This window comes from Rhincodon typus, chromosome 9 (genome assembly GCF_021869965.1).
Source record: "Rhincodon typus isolate 14 chromosome 9, sRhiTyp1.1, whole genome shotgun sequence".
Lineage (NCBI taxonomy): Eukaryota > Metazoa > Chordata > Chondrichthyes > Orectolobiformes > Rhincodontidae > Rhincodon > Rhincodon typus.
Window position 1 is genome coordinate 57,473,260 of NC_063340.1, and position 13,329 is coordinate 57,486,588.

Below are 13,329 nucleotides of genomic sequence, written 5' to 3' on the forward strand. Positions count from 1 at the left end.
GACTGCACTGAAACACCATAAACATTTAATACAAAGCTCTTGTATCTAAGGAAATGGCGAAAGAAAATCCCATAACATTACAATTACAACATTTAAAAGGCATCTGGATGGGTACATGAATAGGAAGGATTTAGAGGGATCTGGGCCAAATTCTGTCGATTAGGACTAGATTCATTTAGGATATTTGGTTGGCGTGGACAACTTGGACTGAAGGGTCTGTTTCCGTGCTGCACATCTCTATGACTCTATTAGTTTTATCTATATTCACATCTAAATTGATAGGTACTATCTAACTGTGCCAAGTATTGGACATGAATGGCTTAAAGCTAACATAAGTAGAAGGCAATTAACTGAGATCATACCTTTCCTGAATCCAACTCTTGCTGAAATTGTTCCATTGTGTCAGCCAAAACCATATGCTCCTTTAGATCCTGAGCAGCTCTTATTCATAGGAAGAAAAATAATAAATGATGAAAAAGTAGCATAATCTCTACTGCAGAACATGATAGCTAAATTACTAATAGATTACTCTCCCTACTGCACGGATTTCGCAGTTCATTAGTCTAGTGCAGTGTTGGTCTCCACATTGAAAGAAGAATCTTGCACCACACCGGGATTCTGGAAAGAGGGAGGTGGCCTATGCTGAGAGGCTGAGTAAATTGGGCCTATATTTTCAGACATTTAGAAGAGTGACAGATGATCTCATTGAAACTATGCAATAATGCACAGATTGACCTGATAAATGCTGAGAGAGAGATTCCCTAATCAGTGGAAACAAAAACAAACACAGGGCATGGTTTCAGACAAAGGGGTTCATCATTTAGGACTCATTTGAGGATATTATTTCATTCAGAGCTGTGAATCTTTGGAATTTAGTACCCAAAAGGGTTGTGGATGTTCCATCATTGAATATATTTGAGGCCAGAATTCAGATATTATTGACCTGTGATGGAGTAAAAGGGATATGAGCAGCAGGCAGGAATAAGGATTTAAAGTTCAAGATCATTCACGATTGAATGCATGGCAGAGTAGTCTTGAAAGGGCATATCGTGTACTGCTGCTCCTATTTCTTGCGTTGTGTTTTTGCTGTTAATAGTGCAAAACAGTGAACAAAACAGACAGTGCAATCAATGGCAAAATAACATCAGGTACTGCTGGGATCAGTGCTAGGACCCCAACTATTCACTATATAAATTAATTCAGATAAAGAAACTAAATGAAATCTCCAAGTTTGCAGATGACACAAAGCTATGTAAGATAGTAAACCATAACGGAGGGATTAGTGCAATCTTACTGTGCTGCATGGCTCACTCCTATACCAAACATAAACCTAGTGGGGCTTGGGAGGTTGATTTTTTTGATCTTGCTGAGTCATAGATCCCTTTACACAGGGTAGAGGTTGAACTGATTAAGCAGTATATTTTCCTCGTCATAGGACCATGTCCAAAAGAAGCTCCTCTCCATAGGGGCTGTACCAATTTCTCAGGAGGTGGGCGGTTCCAAAGAAAGTGGTGCAAATTTGAAACACATTCATGCTTATAGGAGTTTACTGAAAAAGGCACATGGTGCATTTTCTGAGGTAATGCTCCACCAATCGGAGTCCACTTGCCGATTTTCAGCATTGTCTTCTCGTACAGCATAAAATACTGTTTCTTTTCATATCGCCTTTCTAGAAAATGTCCTCCGAGTGCAAGAAAAAGTGTATATCTTTATTCAGCGATAGTCACTGGGTAGTACTGAGCTTGAGGAATTGTTCAAATAGACATTGACTGTGAATCCTAAAAGAGGAATTTTCACTGAGAATATGGAATACCGGTTATAAAGATTGTTTTGGATTTCCTCCAATAAATTCTTCAGCTTCATCTCAGCATCAACCTCTGCTATTGTCAGTTTGTTGATAGTATCTCGTCTGACAGCGACAAACTGATTATTTTTCATGTCCCGTGGTCCAACCTCTAGCCTGACTGGTACACCCTAAAATTGGAACAAATTAAAGAATATTAGTTCCATTCGAATGAAAATAATAAAGGATAATCCTAGCTATAATATAATGCACTGAAGCTGGATCAGATGCTGCAACTGTTGTTCGCAAATCTTTAATAAACTTGGAAGATTCAGAGTGCGATAATAAAGGATATCCAGAATACTATATGTCAGAGTAGAATTTTAAAGGAACACCCAATAGACAAATGCTGTAAGAGCTATAGACATCATTATATTTACTGTGGTTGGTGATAACATTCCGACCTCGGCAGATTCTCCTTAAATAAGGATATCATAAAGTACTATTAGACCAGATGAATTGCTGGCTATATTAATGGAGCAAATATTTTTTGTTATTTAAACCCACAAAACTGAAGAGTTAAAGCAATTCTGAGCATCCTTGAATCAAACCAGTTTTAGAGATTCATACACAGTATGAAGTAAAGTAATTGTACTAAATAATGCAATTCATTTTGTCCTGCAGTAATCAGGACAAACCTAAGAACGTCAAATTTCAAAGGAAGCAACAATTTTTACTACATGAGAAAAGGGTGCTGATTTGGTTAGCAAGTTTAGTCTGGCTGGCTGAGGCACTGAGAATTCTATTGTCTCTCATACTTTTGTTTAATTTAAAAAAGATGCAATATCTGGGCAAATTGCTTTGGCCTGCAATGCACAGATTCCTGTATATATGAAAAACTTTTTGTCAATATGGTATAAATTGTTACTCCTTTTGAAATTTGACATCCTTGCACTGCCCTGAGAAGTACAAGATAAAATGCTTACATTCAGCAACATTCAAGTTCTACACACCTAAGCAACTAGTGGGAAAAAGCAAAAATACTGTTGATGCTGGAGATCTGGAGTAAAAACAAAGTACCGGAGAAACTCAGCAAGTCTGGTAACATCTGTTGATACAGGAAAAAGAGTTAACATCGAGTCCAAAATGACTTCTTGAGAACTATTTGTGTAATTCAATTTATTCCAATTACAAGGAAAAACAGGCTCTATGAAATACAGGTGTTGAAGACCAAGATAACATCAATGAGACCAGTTTCAAAATTTCCAAACTCTGCTGCAGAGGATATGGAAATAATTTTGGTCCCAGAAACGGAATAAACATCCAACTTCTCTCTATAAAAAGCAAATATCTACTTCTTGTATACCATTCATAACCTCTATCCTTTGCACCATGGGCACAGTAATTTCTCTCTGCCAAATAAAACTAACCAAGGAGGGTTCATGCATTTCAATAGAAATATAAAGTAGCCACTTACTTTCAACTCCCAGTGGTTGAACTTCCAGCCAGGTGAGTAGTTGTCCCTCAAGTCAGCCCGAGCACGAATTCCAACATTGGTCAACCGGTCAAGATACTGGCTACACTTTTTTATTAAACAGTCTTTGTCTTCTTCCAAGAGTGTGTTTGTGATTCCACATGGTATTATTATAACCTATAAAATAAGCAATTAAATAAAACTAAATAAGCAATTATAATATAATCATGAAACACATTGAATAAGGACTCCTTAATTGCTTTGGTAAGTTCTGTGCTAATAAAAAAGTAAGAGACACTAGTACTGGAAAATGGAACTTTTTTTATTTATGGTACCTAGAAATACCATCATTTATCTACAGATCAGGTACATTAGATGCAAAACTGTGTATATGCAGTTAGCTAGTTCTCCAGATGACCAAACTGTATAATAAATTGAGTCTCAGCCAGACTGATTCAATGACATCATTGAAAATGTTACTTTGTTAAGATAGAACAAATCAAAGTATAGAATGAATAATGCATTATTCTATTAACCTGTAGCTGTGGATTTTTAAATGTATGGTATGATTGTGAATATTTCTTAGAACAAAGGTAACAGTTTAAAAATTCAGCTGCACCCAGTTGAATAACATTGTATCCTTTTGTATTCACTTTAAAATCATTGATGCATCTTTGACTGGGACCAGCAAACAATAATTAATCTTGTCACAATCAAAGCCAGGGTTTCAATCTTAACCCGGGAGTCTCCCTGAAGTTAACCTTTGAATGAGTTCATAACATCAACATCCTGCTATTAAAAGGATCATTGATTTCAGACATCACATGAAAAATAAAGTTCCCTTCAAGTTACTGCATATTCCAATTCTCTGTGAGCAATGCAATGGGAGATCTGCTGTCACAGCACATATACATTGGAAATCTCAATTTTGGTGTTATCGCACAAGCCTTTCCACGTAATTTCCTTCCAAGTAATTTATAACTTTAGTCATAAGCAATTCATCTATGAATGAGCAATTGAAACTTGCTCCCACAATCCATTTTGGAGTGTAGGAACAGTAAGTTAAAAAAGTAGTTTCTTGCTTTGAAAAGAATCCAGAGGCTAATTCACATATATAACTGAGTTTAAAAATCCCTTTTCCAATTTTCCATTGTCAAGTGGTCATGGAATAAACATAATTTGTTCCCTCTGGCCCATAACTATACTTTATTTATTCTCAGTTTTAACATTAGTATAAAAAATTAAATACCAAAATATTTCAAGCCTATTTCACACTATTTATTAAAAGAATACTATAATTTAGAACCCGATTTCACAACAATGACAACCTCAAATTGTGAACGGAGTCATAAACAATTTCACCACTTTACAAATTTTCATCTTGCAGAAACTTTGCTTTCAAAAAAAAAAAAACACACACATACCTGTACACAAGCAACTCTTGGAGGCAATACCAGACCTTGGTTGTCGCCATGGACCATTGTCATAACCCCAATAGTTCGAGTTGTAAGCCCCCAGGAGTTCTGATATGCAAACTGCTTCTCTCCAGGTTTCTTTGGATCTTCAAACACAATCTCAAACATCTTAGAAAAATTCTGTCCCAAATGGTGCGAAGTTGCTCCCTACAATTTCAAAACTACAATTTCAATATTGGGAAAAGTTAATCCCATACAAGTTTACAGCCTCCAAGAACTCATGAAACAAGTGAATGAATTTTAACACTCAAAAACAGGCAGTTTAATTTTACGTCAGACGTTAAAATTTTTTAAATCTGAAACCTCAACCATATCCAGGTTTAATAATAGGACATTAATTGGACAGCAAATCTGCACCCAAGATGTAGGTTGGCTATTCAATATTTCAATGAGCTCTGATTTAACCCATTTTGCAGGGTTAACAGCGGTCACCTGCATTTCACTAATCCGAGTAAACCACGTAGTTGAGAAGGCCCTCTTGGACTCCCTACCGCTGGATCGGGAGGCCTGGGTTTAAGACTCACCTGCTCCAGAGGTGCATAATAACATCTCTGAACAGGTTTTATTTAAAAAAAAAACAAGTTGAAGGGAAAGGAGAAAAATGCCAAGGAGAAGATAAGCACATTTTCAGCAATGTTATAGGCCAGCAGAAGCATGAAGGCTTCTCGCTCCCATCTTAGGTTTTCCGCCCCTGCCCCAGTCTCAGGCTATGACCCCACTGAGTTGTGGATAGGACTGACACAACCTAGAGAACTGTCTGCCAGAGTGGAGCCAAGTCTGGCTGATTGTTAGACAAGGAACCCCTCAAGTACAAATGTTGGATGCTGTGGAATTGAAATTTGACAATTTGGGAAATGCTGCCTGAGACACTCACCCGCAACCTCAGTAACCTATACCTGCTCAAATCAGAAAAGTGCCTCTTTAAACTGTTTGGATATGTACCTAAAGTCCCATAAACTGCAAGGCAACAGACCAAGAGATTAAGCTGTATGGTGGAGTCTGCAGGCAAGGCCTCTGTTTATGATTAATATTCAGACTGAAGTCTGTGAAATCCACCCTCGTCCTTTTCCCTAGCTAGACCCCAAATATATTCCCACTTATTGCACAGATTTAGTCACCCTTCTTCTATTTCAGTTCACCACTCAGCAAAATTGAAACTGGTGAAAGATTCAATGGCTCTAGTGGTGGCACAGTGGTTAGCACTGCTGCCTCAGTGCCAGGGACCTGGGTTCTATTCCAGCCTTGGTGAACTGTGTCCCCTTTGCACATTCTCCCTATGTGTCTGCGTGAGTTTTCTCCAAGTGCTCCGGTTTCCTCCTACAGTCCAACGATGTGCACATTAGGTGGATTGGCTATGCTAAATTTCACCGTAGTGTCCAGTGCTATGTGGATTAGCCATTGTAGATGCGGGGTTATGGGGATAAAGTGGGGGGCTCGGTCTGAGGGTCAGTGCAGGCTCGATGGGCCAAACCGCCTTTTTCTGTACTGTAGGGATTCTGTGATTCGAAAAAGTATGAAAATAATTCGATTTTCCAAAACCCCAAGGAAGAAATTTTTGCATCGCCTTTCAACTGTTATACTTACGTAATGAAAAATCAAGTGATTTTCAGTCAAGATAAAAACTTTAGGTAGCAATATCTTGGGTACTGTATATCATCAACTTTAAAAATGCATATACCTGGATGGCTCTTCCACTGGCTGATACAAAGGCCTCAACCGTAGTTGTATAGTCACCACCTGCAAACTTTTCTTTTTCAGTCTTTCTTCCTTTTACCACAGGGATTGCAAGTAGATCCTCATATACTTGTGCATACAGTTCCAGAATTTGCAAAACCTGCAATGGCAGATATTATTTGACGAATGTTGAAAGAACACCAATATGCAGTTTGTAATACAGGCATACTTGACAACACCGGCATTAATGTTAATACAAAGAATCCAATTTATTTTTAAAAATCCCCTCATTGAAATAACAAATTTAGATGCTCCAAAATAAACTAAAATAGTGGAAGTCCAAATTATTTTTCTTTTCAGAAGCTAACCAAAGTAGCCTTTTGGTGTTGTACTATCTAGGAGTAATGACACTGATACCAATAAGTGAAAAAAATGTCAGAAATGCTGATCGCTTACAAGCTTATTCTTTCAACCAGATAGATTCACAGTCAATAAAGGCAATGGAATTGTCATAACGAGAGCTGAATTAATGAGTTAACAAGATTTCTAATTGACAATCTAAAGGGCAATAAACAATTACTGACTTTTGGATTCCAACTGCAATAGTGCAAAATTGAGGACTCTTGTGGTGCAGTGACAGTGTTCCTACCTCTGAGCTAGGAGATCTGGATTCAAATCCCACCTGCCCCAGAACTGTGTAATAACATCTCTGAACAGGGTTATGAGAAAATATTGAGTAAAACTGAGATTTGGCTCCATCTTGTGGTCTGCTGGAACATTTTCTTAAATACAAAATCATACAGAAATGGAAGCTACATAACACATGCTCCCAACTCTAAAAGGAAATACCACTTTTTTTCCTCCATACTAAGTCGTAGAACAATTTAGTTCAGTCTAGATTAGTGTTAATTTGTGACTATTTTAAAAGATGCATTCATGTCTCCCAGGAATGGCAAGCATTATTCAGTCATTTTGCATCACCTTCTCTGATATTATACCTCTGCTGTGGCCTCCTCACGAGTAGCAAATGCTGTATGCCCTTCCTGCCATAAAAACTCACGAGTGCGTAGAAATGGTTGTGGGTGTTTGAATTCCCAACGCTGTGGATTAAAAAAAAACATAAAAAGTTATGATTGGTTAGGAGGTTGCAAGACTAATATAAATCACTTGAAACCAAAATTGCAGAAAATAATGTGAACTGACAAAAAAAGTAGTGCTGCAGAAACTGTAAGTCTGGCAGCATCTGTAGAGAGAAACTGAGTTAACGCTAACTCCAGTGACCATTCATGTTCTTAAGATCAACCGTTTTCTCCTGAAGGATTGCTGCAAGACCTGCTGTGTTTCACATTTCCAGCATCCATACTTGCATTTATGAACTTGCATAGTACCTTTAATGTAGAAAATAATCATTGATACACAGGGAAGAGAGTAAACAAGGAATAGAGACTGAGTTAGGAGAGTTAATCAAATGTTTGGTAAAAGATAAAAGCGGAGAAGAAGATATGCAGAGAGATAGGTGAATTTATGCATAGAGTTAAAGAAATTAGGAACAAGAAGGCCAAAGTTCTGTTGACAATGATGGATGTGCATAAAGCAAGAGTTGAAGAATTGAGGAGTACAGGAGGGTAAAGTACATAGATGGACGGTGCAGCAAAGGTAATGCTACAAAAGCTACAGAGGAATGCAAGGATTTGGATTTGATCACCATGCTGGGGATGTGAAATCCATGCATGTATGGAAAATACAGATCAAGAATCATTTAGTTACTTGTATTATCCTGCACTTAAACTTCATAAACAAGCCCAAAGTTACAAAAAGTCAGAACAGAAAGCTGGCAAGAAAGGCACTCAAGTAATTGATGTGGATAAATGACAAAGCTAGGCAATAGTTTCACACTTTTAAGATTGAGATAGAGGCAATCATGAAAAGGGTTGTAAAGATTGAAGCAAGTTTGATGGCAGAGAGAATGAAGGGTTTGAAGCTCGGCTATGGATGAACAACGATCAACTCTTACAATCCAAAGCAGAATTTTGAATGGCTTTGAGGAACTACAAATCATACCATGCTCTACCAATAACATTCATTTATACAGCATTTTAAATGTAGTGGTGTGTCCCAACGGACTTCTGAGAAGCATTACTAAACAAGATTAAATCTTCAGCTACATAAATAGATATCAAAAACAGATGACAGAGTGAAGTGGCGTGTTAGGCTGACGGATAGGTCAATAGAGGTGTAGTGGCAGACCTTTAAGGAGGCATTTTGGAATGCACACAATAGGTATATTTCCATGTTCAATTAGAAAAGTTACAGATCAGTATATTATCTAAATGGAAAGAGATTGTGAAGCTTTGAGATGAAAGAGGGTCTCGGTACATGATTAATCAAAATTTACTGTGCAAGTACAGAAAGAAATGTAAATGGCATATTATCATTTAATGTGAGGGGAGTGGAATACAAAAGAAGAGAGTTTATTCTTCAGTTATGACGGATACTGGTGAGAACACAGTTAAGAGTACTGGGCACAGAATAGGCCTATTTATTTAAAAGAGGATGCAAATGGATTGGAAGCAATTTAGAGGTTTATCAGATTAACACCTGGAACAAGTTGAGTATCTTAAAAGGAAAGGGTGGACAGGCTATCCTTCTATCCAATGAAGTTTTGAAAACTAAGAAACAATTCAATTGAAGGATAAAGATCCTGTGGACTCCTGACAGGGTAGGTGGACTGTTTCCTCTTATGAGAGATTCTAGAACAGAGTAACTGGTTTAAAATAAGTGGTCTCCCATTTAAAATGGAGACAAAGCAATTTTGTTTTTTCCTCCCAGAAGGTCATGAGTCTATGGAAATCTTCCTGAAAAGGCACTGGAAACAGAGTCTTTGAATATTTTTAAAGCAGAAGTGACTGGATTCTTGGTAGGCAAGAGAAACAAGAATGTGAAGTTGAGGTTACAATTCAATCAGCCACGACCTTAAAGGGCAGAGCAGACTCGAAGGGCCAAATTGCCTACTCCTGCTCTTAACTTGTATGTTCATATGCTCAAACTACAAAGATTCAGGATATAATCTTAGTCTATGCTAAATTAGATGATCTCATCTGATATATTGCTAGGGGTGCTATTACGGAGCCCTGCCTCCTGACAAACTTTGCAGGATTTAAACTTCTGATTACCTTTGAGCGATAACTGCTGATAAAATGTGGATATCAGGTATAGGTTAAGTCAAGAGAGGTTTATTTTAAATAAATGTATTCATGGGATATGGGTGGCACTGGCTGGGTCAGCATTTATTGCCCATTCCTAGTTGTCCTTGAGGTGGTAGTGGTGGGGAGCTGCTGTTTGTGATAGGGTGACAAAATGACAAATGTCAAAAGGTTTTTGGATGATGCAAACCAAAAGGATTGGGTTAAGTTTTAAAAAAAAAGTATCTGCAGGATGTGTGAATAACAGGAACACTTCTGTCTGAATGCAAAGGAAATGTCAAACCAACAATGAAACAGAAAACAAAATGGAGTAATAGTTACCATATAAGATTTTTGAGCTCCATGCTGGGGTCAGAATATTATAAATATCAAGCTGAAAAATGAGGTGCTTTTGACAAGCTTCAGTGAACTGTCACGAAACTAAAATCTATGCCTTCCCTTTTTTAACATTCTCAGGTTATAAATACCAAACTTAAAAGTTATACATGGTTCTTTCACTTTAGAACTCAAGTTTCTAAGTAACAATAATAATATATTGAGTCTTCATCACAAAGTCGTGGCAGGTGGAGACAGAGGTTCAGACATGCAGTTGCGGAAAAATGGACAGATTGAGACACCACCACATTCAAAGTCTTGCATTGGAAGGGAAGTTTGGAGATTTAGCAGCACTTTGCAAGGACAGAGGGGTTAAGGGTTTTTTTTTGAGGAGATGATAACAGCAGATTTGAGGAGGAAGGGAAACAAGATCCGAGGGGAAAATTCTGACAAACTCAGTCAAAGGAAGGAGGAAAGCATTTAAACAGATGATCTCAATCTTCGTGACAGAGATCCATAAGCTCTTCACACTGTAACACATTGGGCTTTCAACCTTAAGTGTCAGAAAAATTGCTCATTCTTTTTGAGCTTAAAAATCTCCTTTAAAATTCTGAAACAGGATGACAATTCAGTAGAATTATGGAGAGTACCACATTCTACAAAATTGGCTTTCTTTCTTTATCATGCAACTACTCTGCTAAAACCTTCTAAGGTATCTAAAAATTGTGCTAATTTAGGGGATAGATAATGGCAGCACTCTTTCCCTGCCACCAAAGACAAAGACAATCTACTGAAAACATTAGCCTGGACTTAAAACTTAAACAGGGAAAGTCTGGTTGAAATCAATCTAGTTCATGCTCCTCATCAGTCAATATTAATAGCTTCATGTAATTTATGTTGGTTTGATGCATTCTTGTTTGAAAAACTAAATTTTGTTTGATCGCCCACGTGGTAACTGGAAAGTGACAGGGTGAAGCGCTCTGCCGCATCCCCCTTGAATCCAAGATTAGTGTGTGCAAGAAAGTTTCTATTTTTACTAGAAAAAAAATAGTGGATGTGGAGCTCAATAAGCAACTAAGTAGTCCTGTTTCCTCTTTCAAAATCTTACAGCGCAAGCTAAAGAATCAAAATTTTTTTTTTTTTTTTTTTTAAAAAATTCATTCACGAGATGAGGGTGCGCTGGCTAGTCAGCATTTACTGCCCATCCCTAATTGCCCAGAGGGCAGTTAAGAGTCAACCACATTGCTGTGGGTCTGGAGTCACATGTAGGCCAACCAGGGAAGGATGGTAGTTTCCTTCCCTAAAAGACATTAGTGAACCAGATGGGTTTTTCGACAATCAACAATGGATTCATGATCCTCATTAGATTGTTAATTCCAGATATTTTATTGAATTCAAATTACACCATCTGCCATGGCAGGATTTGAACCGGAGTCCCAGAACATTATCTGGGTCTCTGGATTAATAGTCCAGCAATAATACCACTAGGCCATTGCCTCCCCTGAGATGTTCCATCTAAAAATAATGTTTAATTAAATTATGGCTTCACACTCCTCCTGGATGTCAGAGTACTTAGCACAAAATTTTATATAAATCAATGATATCAAGATCCAAGAATAAGAGGTAACCACAGATTTTTGTACTTCAATTTCTAAAGGGTATTTAAGGTGTCACACAAAAAGTGTGACAAAAAGCAAGATAACGGCTTATATAGTCGTGGGTAATATATTAGCAGTGGTGGCAGCATCTGTGAAGGAGAAAACAGAGCTAACGTTTCGGGTCTGAAACGTTAACTCTGTTTTCTCCTTCACAGATGCTGCCAGATCTGCTGAGCTTTTCCAGCAACTTTGTTTTTGTTCCGATTTACAGCATCCGTAGTTCTTTTGGTTTTTATATTAGCAGTGGTAGTGGATGGTTAAATGGAGAGAAAGCAAAGAGTAGGAACAATTGGGGCACTCTCAAGTTAAGAGGGCCAAATGCCACAGCATCAGGGCTGGGGCGTCAGTGACTTACAATTAGTGACTCAGACAAACAGACTGAGGTCAAGGTATCGGAGATTACATATGGTTGCTTATAATATAGAACCTGAGCTTTGCGGAGAAAAGAATTTTGTGGAAGCTTTTCATCTTCCATTTAACAGGATAATTCACAAGAATACCAATGTAAAGAGTAAGCAACATTTATGTTTTGAGTGGAGATCTTATTGGTTGACAAATAGACTCTGATTGGTAGGGATGTTGTCTTTTCATTTATCCCCTTTAATATTAATAGAAAAGTTGATTTCTTTCTTTAACAAAAAAGGGTGAGAAACTTGTAAATGTTGATGTTCAGAGGTACTTGGGCATATTAGTATAAGGAACAAAGTCAGATACAGCCATAGCAAACAATTAGGAAGGCAAATGACAGTTTAGCATTTATTGTAAATGGACTACAGTACAGGGATAAATAAATGCACAGGACTTCGATAACATCACATCTGGAATAGTTTTGGTTCTCCATATTTAAGGAAAGGGTATATTTTTATTGGAGACAGTACAAGAAAGGTTTACTAAATAAGCCCTTGGCAAGACAGGATTTCTTATCATGGGAGGCTGAGTAAACTGTGCCAATATTCTCTGCAGGAGTTTAAAAAAGGTGGAGGGTGATCCTATTGAAACGTACAAGATTCAGAGTAAGCTTGCCTGGCTAAGCACAAAGGCTGCTACCACTAGCCGAGCAATCTAGAACATAGTGGCGGAGTGTCTGGATAAGACCTGATCATTTAGGACAGTGATTTAAAAATAAATTCATTTGGGAATTCCTTGGAAATCTTTGGGATTCTCGACCTCAGATAGTGTGGTTGCTCTAGCACTGAATATATTTAAAACTGAGGCAGAGTTTTGATTCCTCGAGGAAATGAGGGAAAAGGGCAGGTGGCAGGAAAATGGAAATTAACCCAAGATCAGCTATGATCTTAGTGAAAAGCAAACCTGGCTTGACAGGTCTATTCTCACTCCTTTTATGATCTTATGAACAGAAAAAGTGTACTGGAGCATTTTTTGTTTTGGTGGGGAGACTAGATCTGAAATAAAGAGGTATAATTCAGCAATTATAAACCAAAAACTGTACCATCGTCTCTACAAAGGGTGACTTTAAACGTCGTATTAAAATAATGTTGGTAGATTAAGCATACCTCAAAATAACTGCACTATGAAGGTTACTGGCCTCACATTTGAAAAGGTATGATGAGAATTATAAAGAGAAACAGTACCATTAAAGATATTTTGACTTTATGTGAGGGATTCTTAAGTTTTTGAAAAACAAACCTTCATTCTACTGCGAATCAGAGATAGTAGGAACTGCAGATGCTGGAGAATCCGAGACAACAAGGTGCAGGGCTGGATGAACACAGCAGGCCAAGCAGCA

At 37.7% G+C, this 13,329-nt stretch overlaps 1 protein-coding gene across 1 annotated transcript in view; it reads right to left on the bottom strand.

Annotated features, from left to right (window-relative positions):
• Positions 1–13,329, bottom strand: part of eprs1 (glutamyl-prolyl-tRNA synthetase 1) — a 49,477-nt gene that overhangs the window by 6,196 nt on the left and 29,952 nt on the right. The window contains exons 18-23 of the mRNA XM_048600740.1: positions 7,405–7,506; positions 6,411–6,566; positions 4,682–4,879; positions 3,261–3,434; positions 1,814–1,974; positions 363–441 (exon numbers count right to left, since the gene is read on the bottom strand). Of these exons, the coding sequence (XP_048456697.1) occupies positions 363–441; positions 1,814–1,974; positions 3,261–3,434; positions 4,682–4,879; positions 6,411–6,566; positions 7,405–7,506 (870 nt within the window). The remainder of the gene's footprint in view (positions 1–362; positions 442–1,813; positions 1,975–3,260; positions 3,435–4,681; positions 4,880–6,410; positions 6,567–7,404; positions 7,507–13,329) is intronic.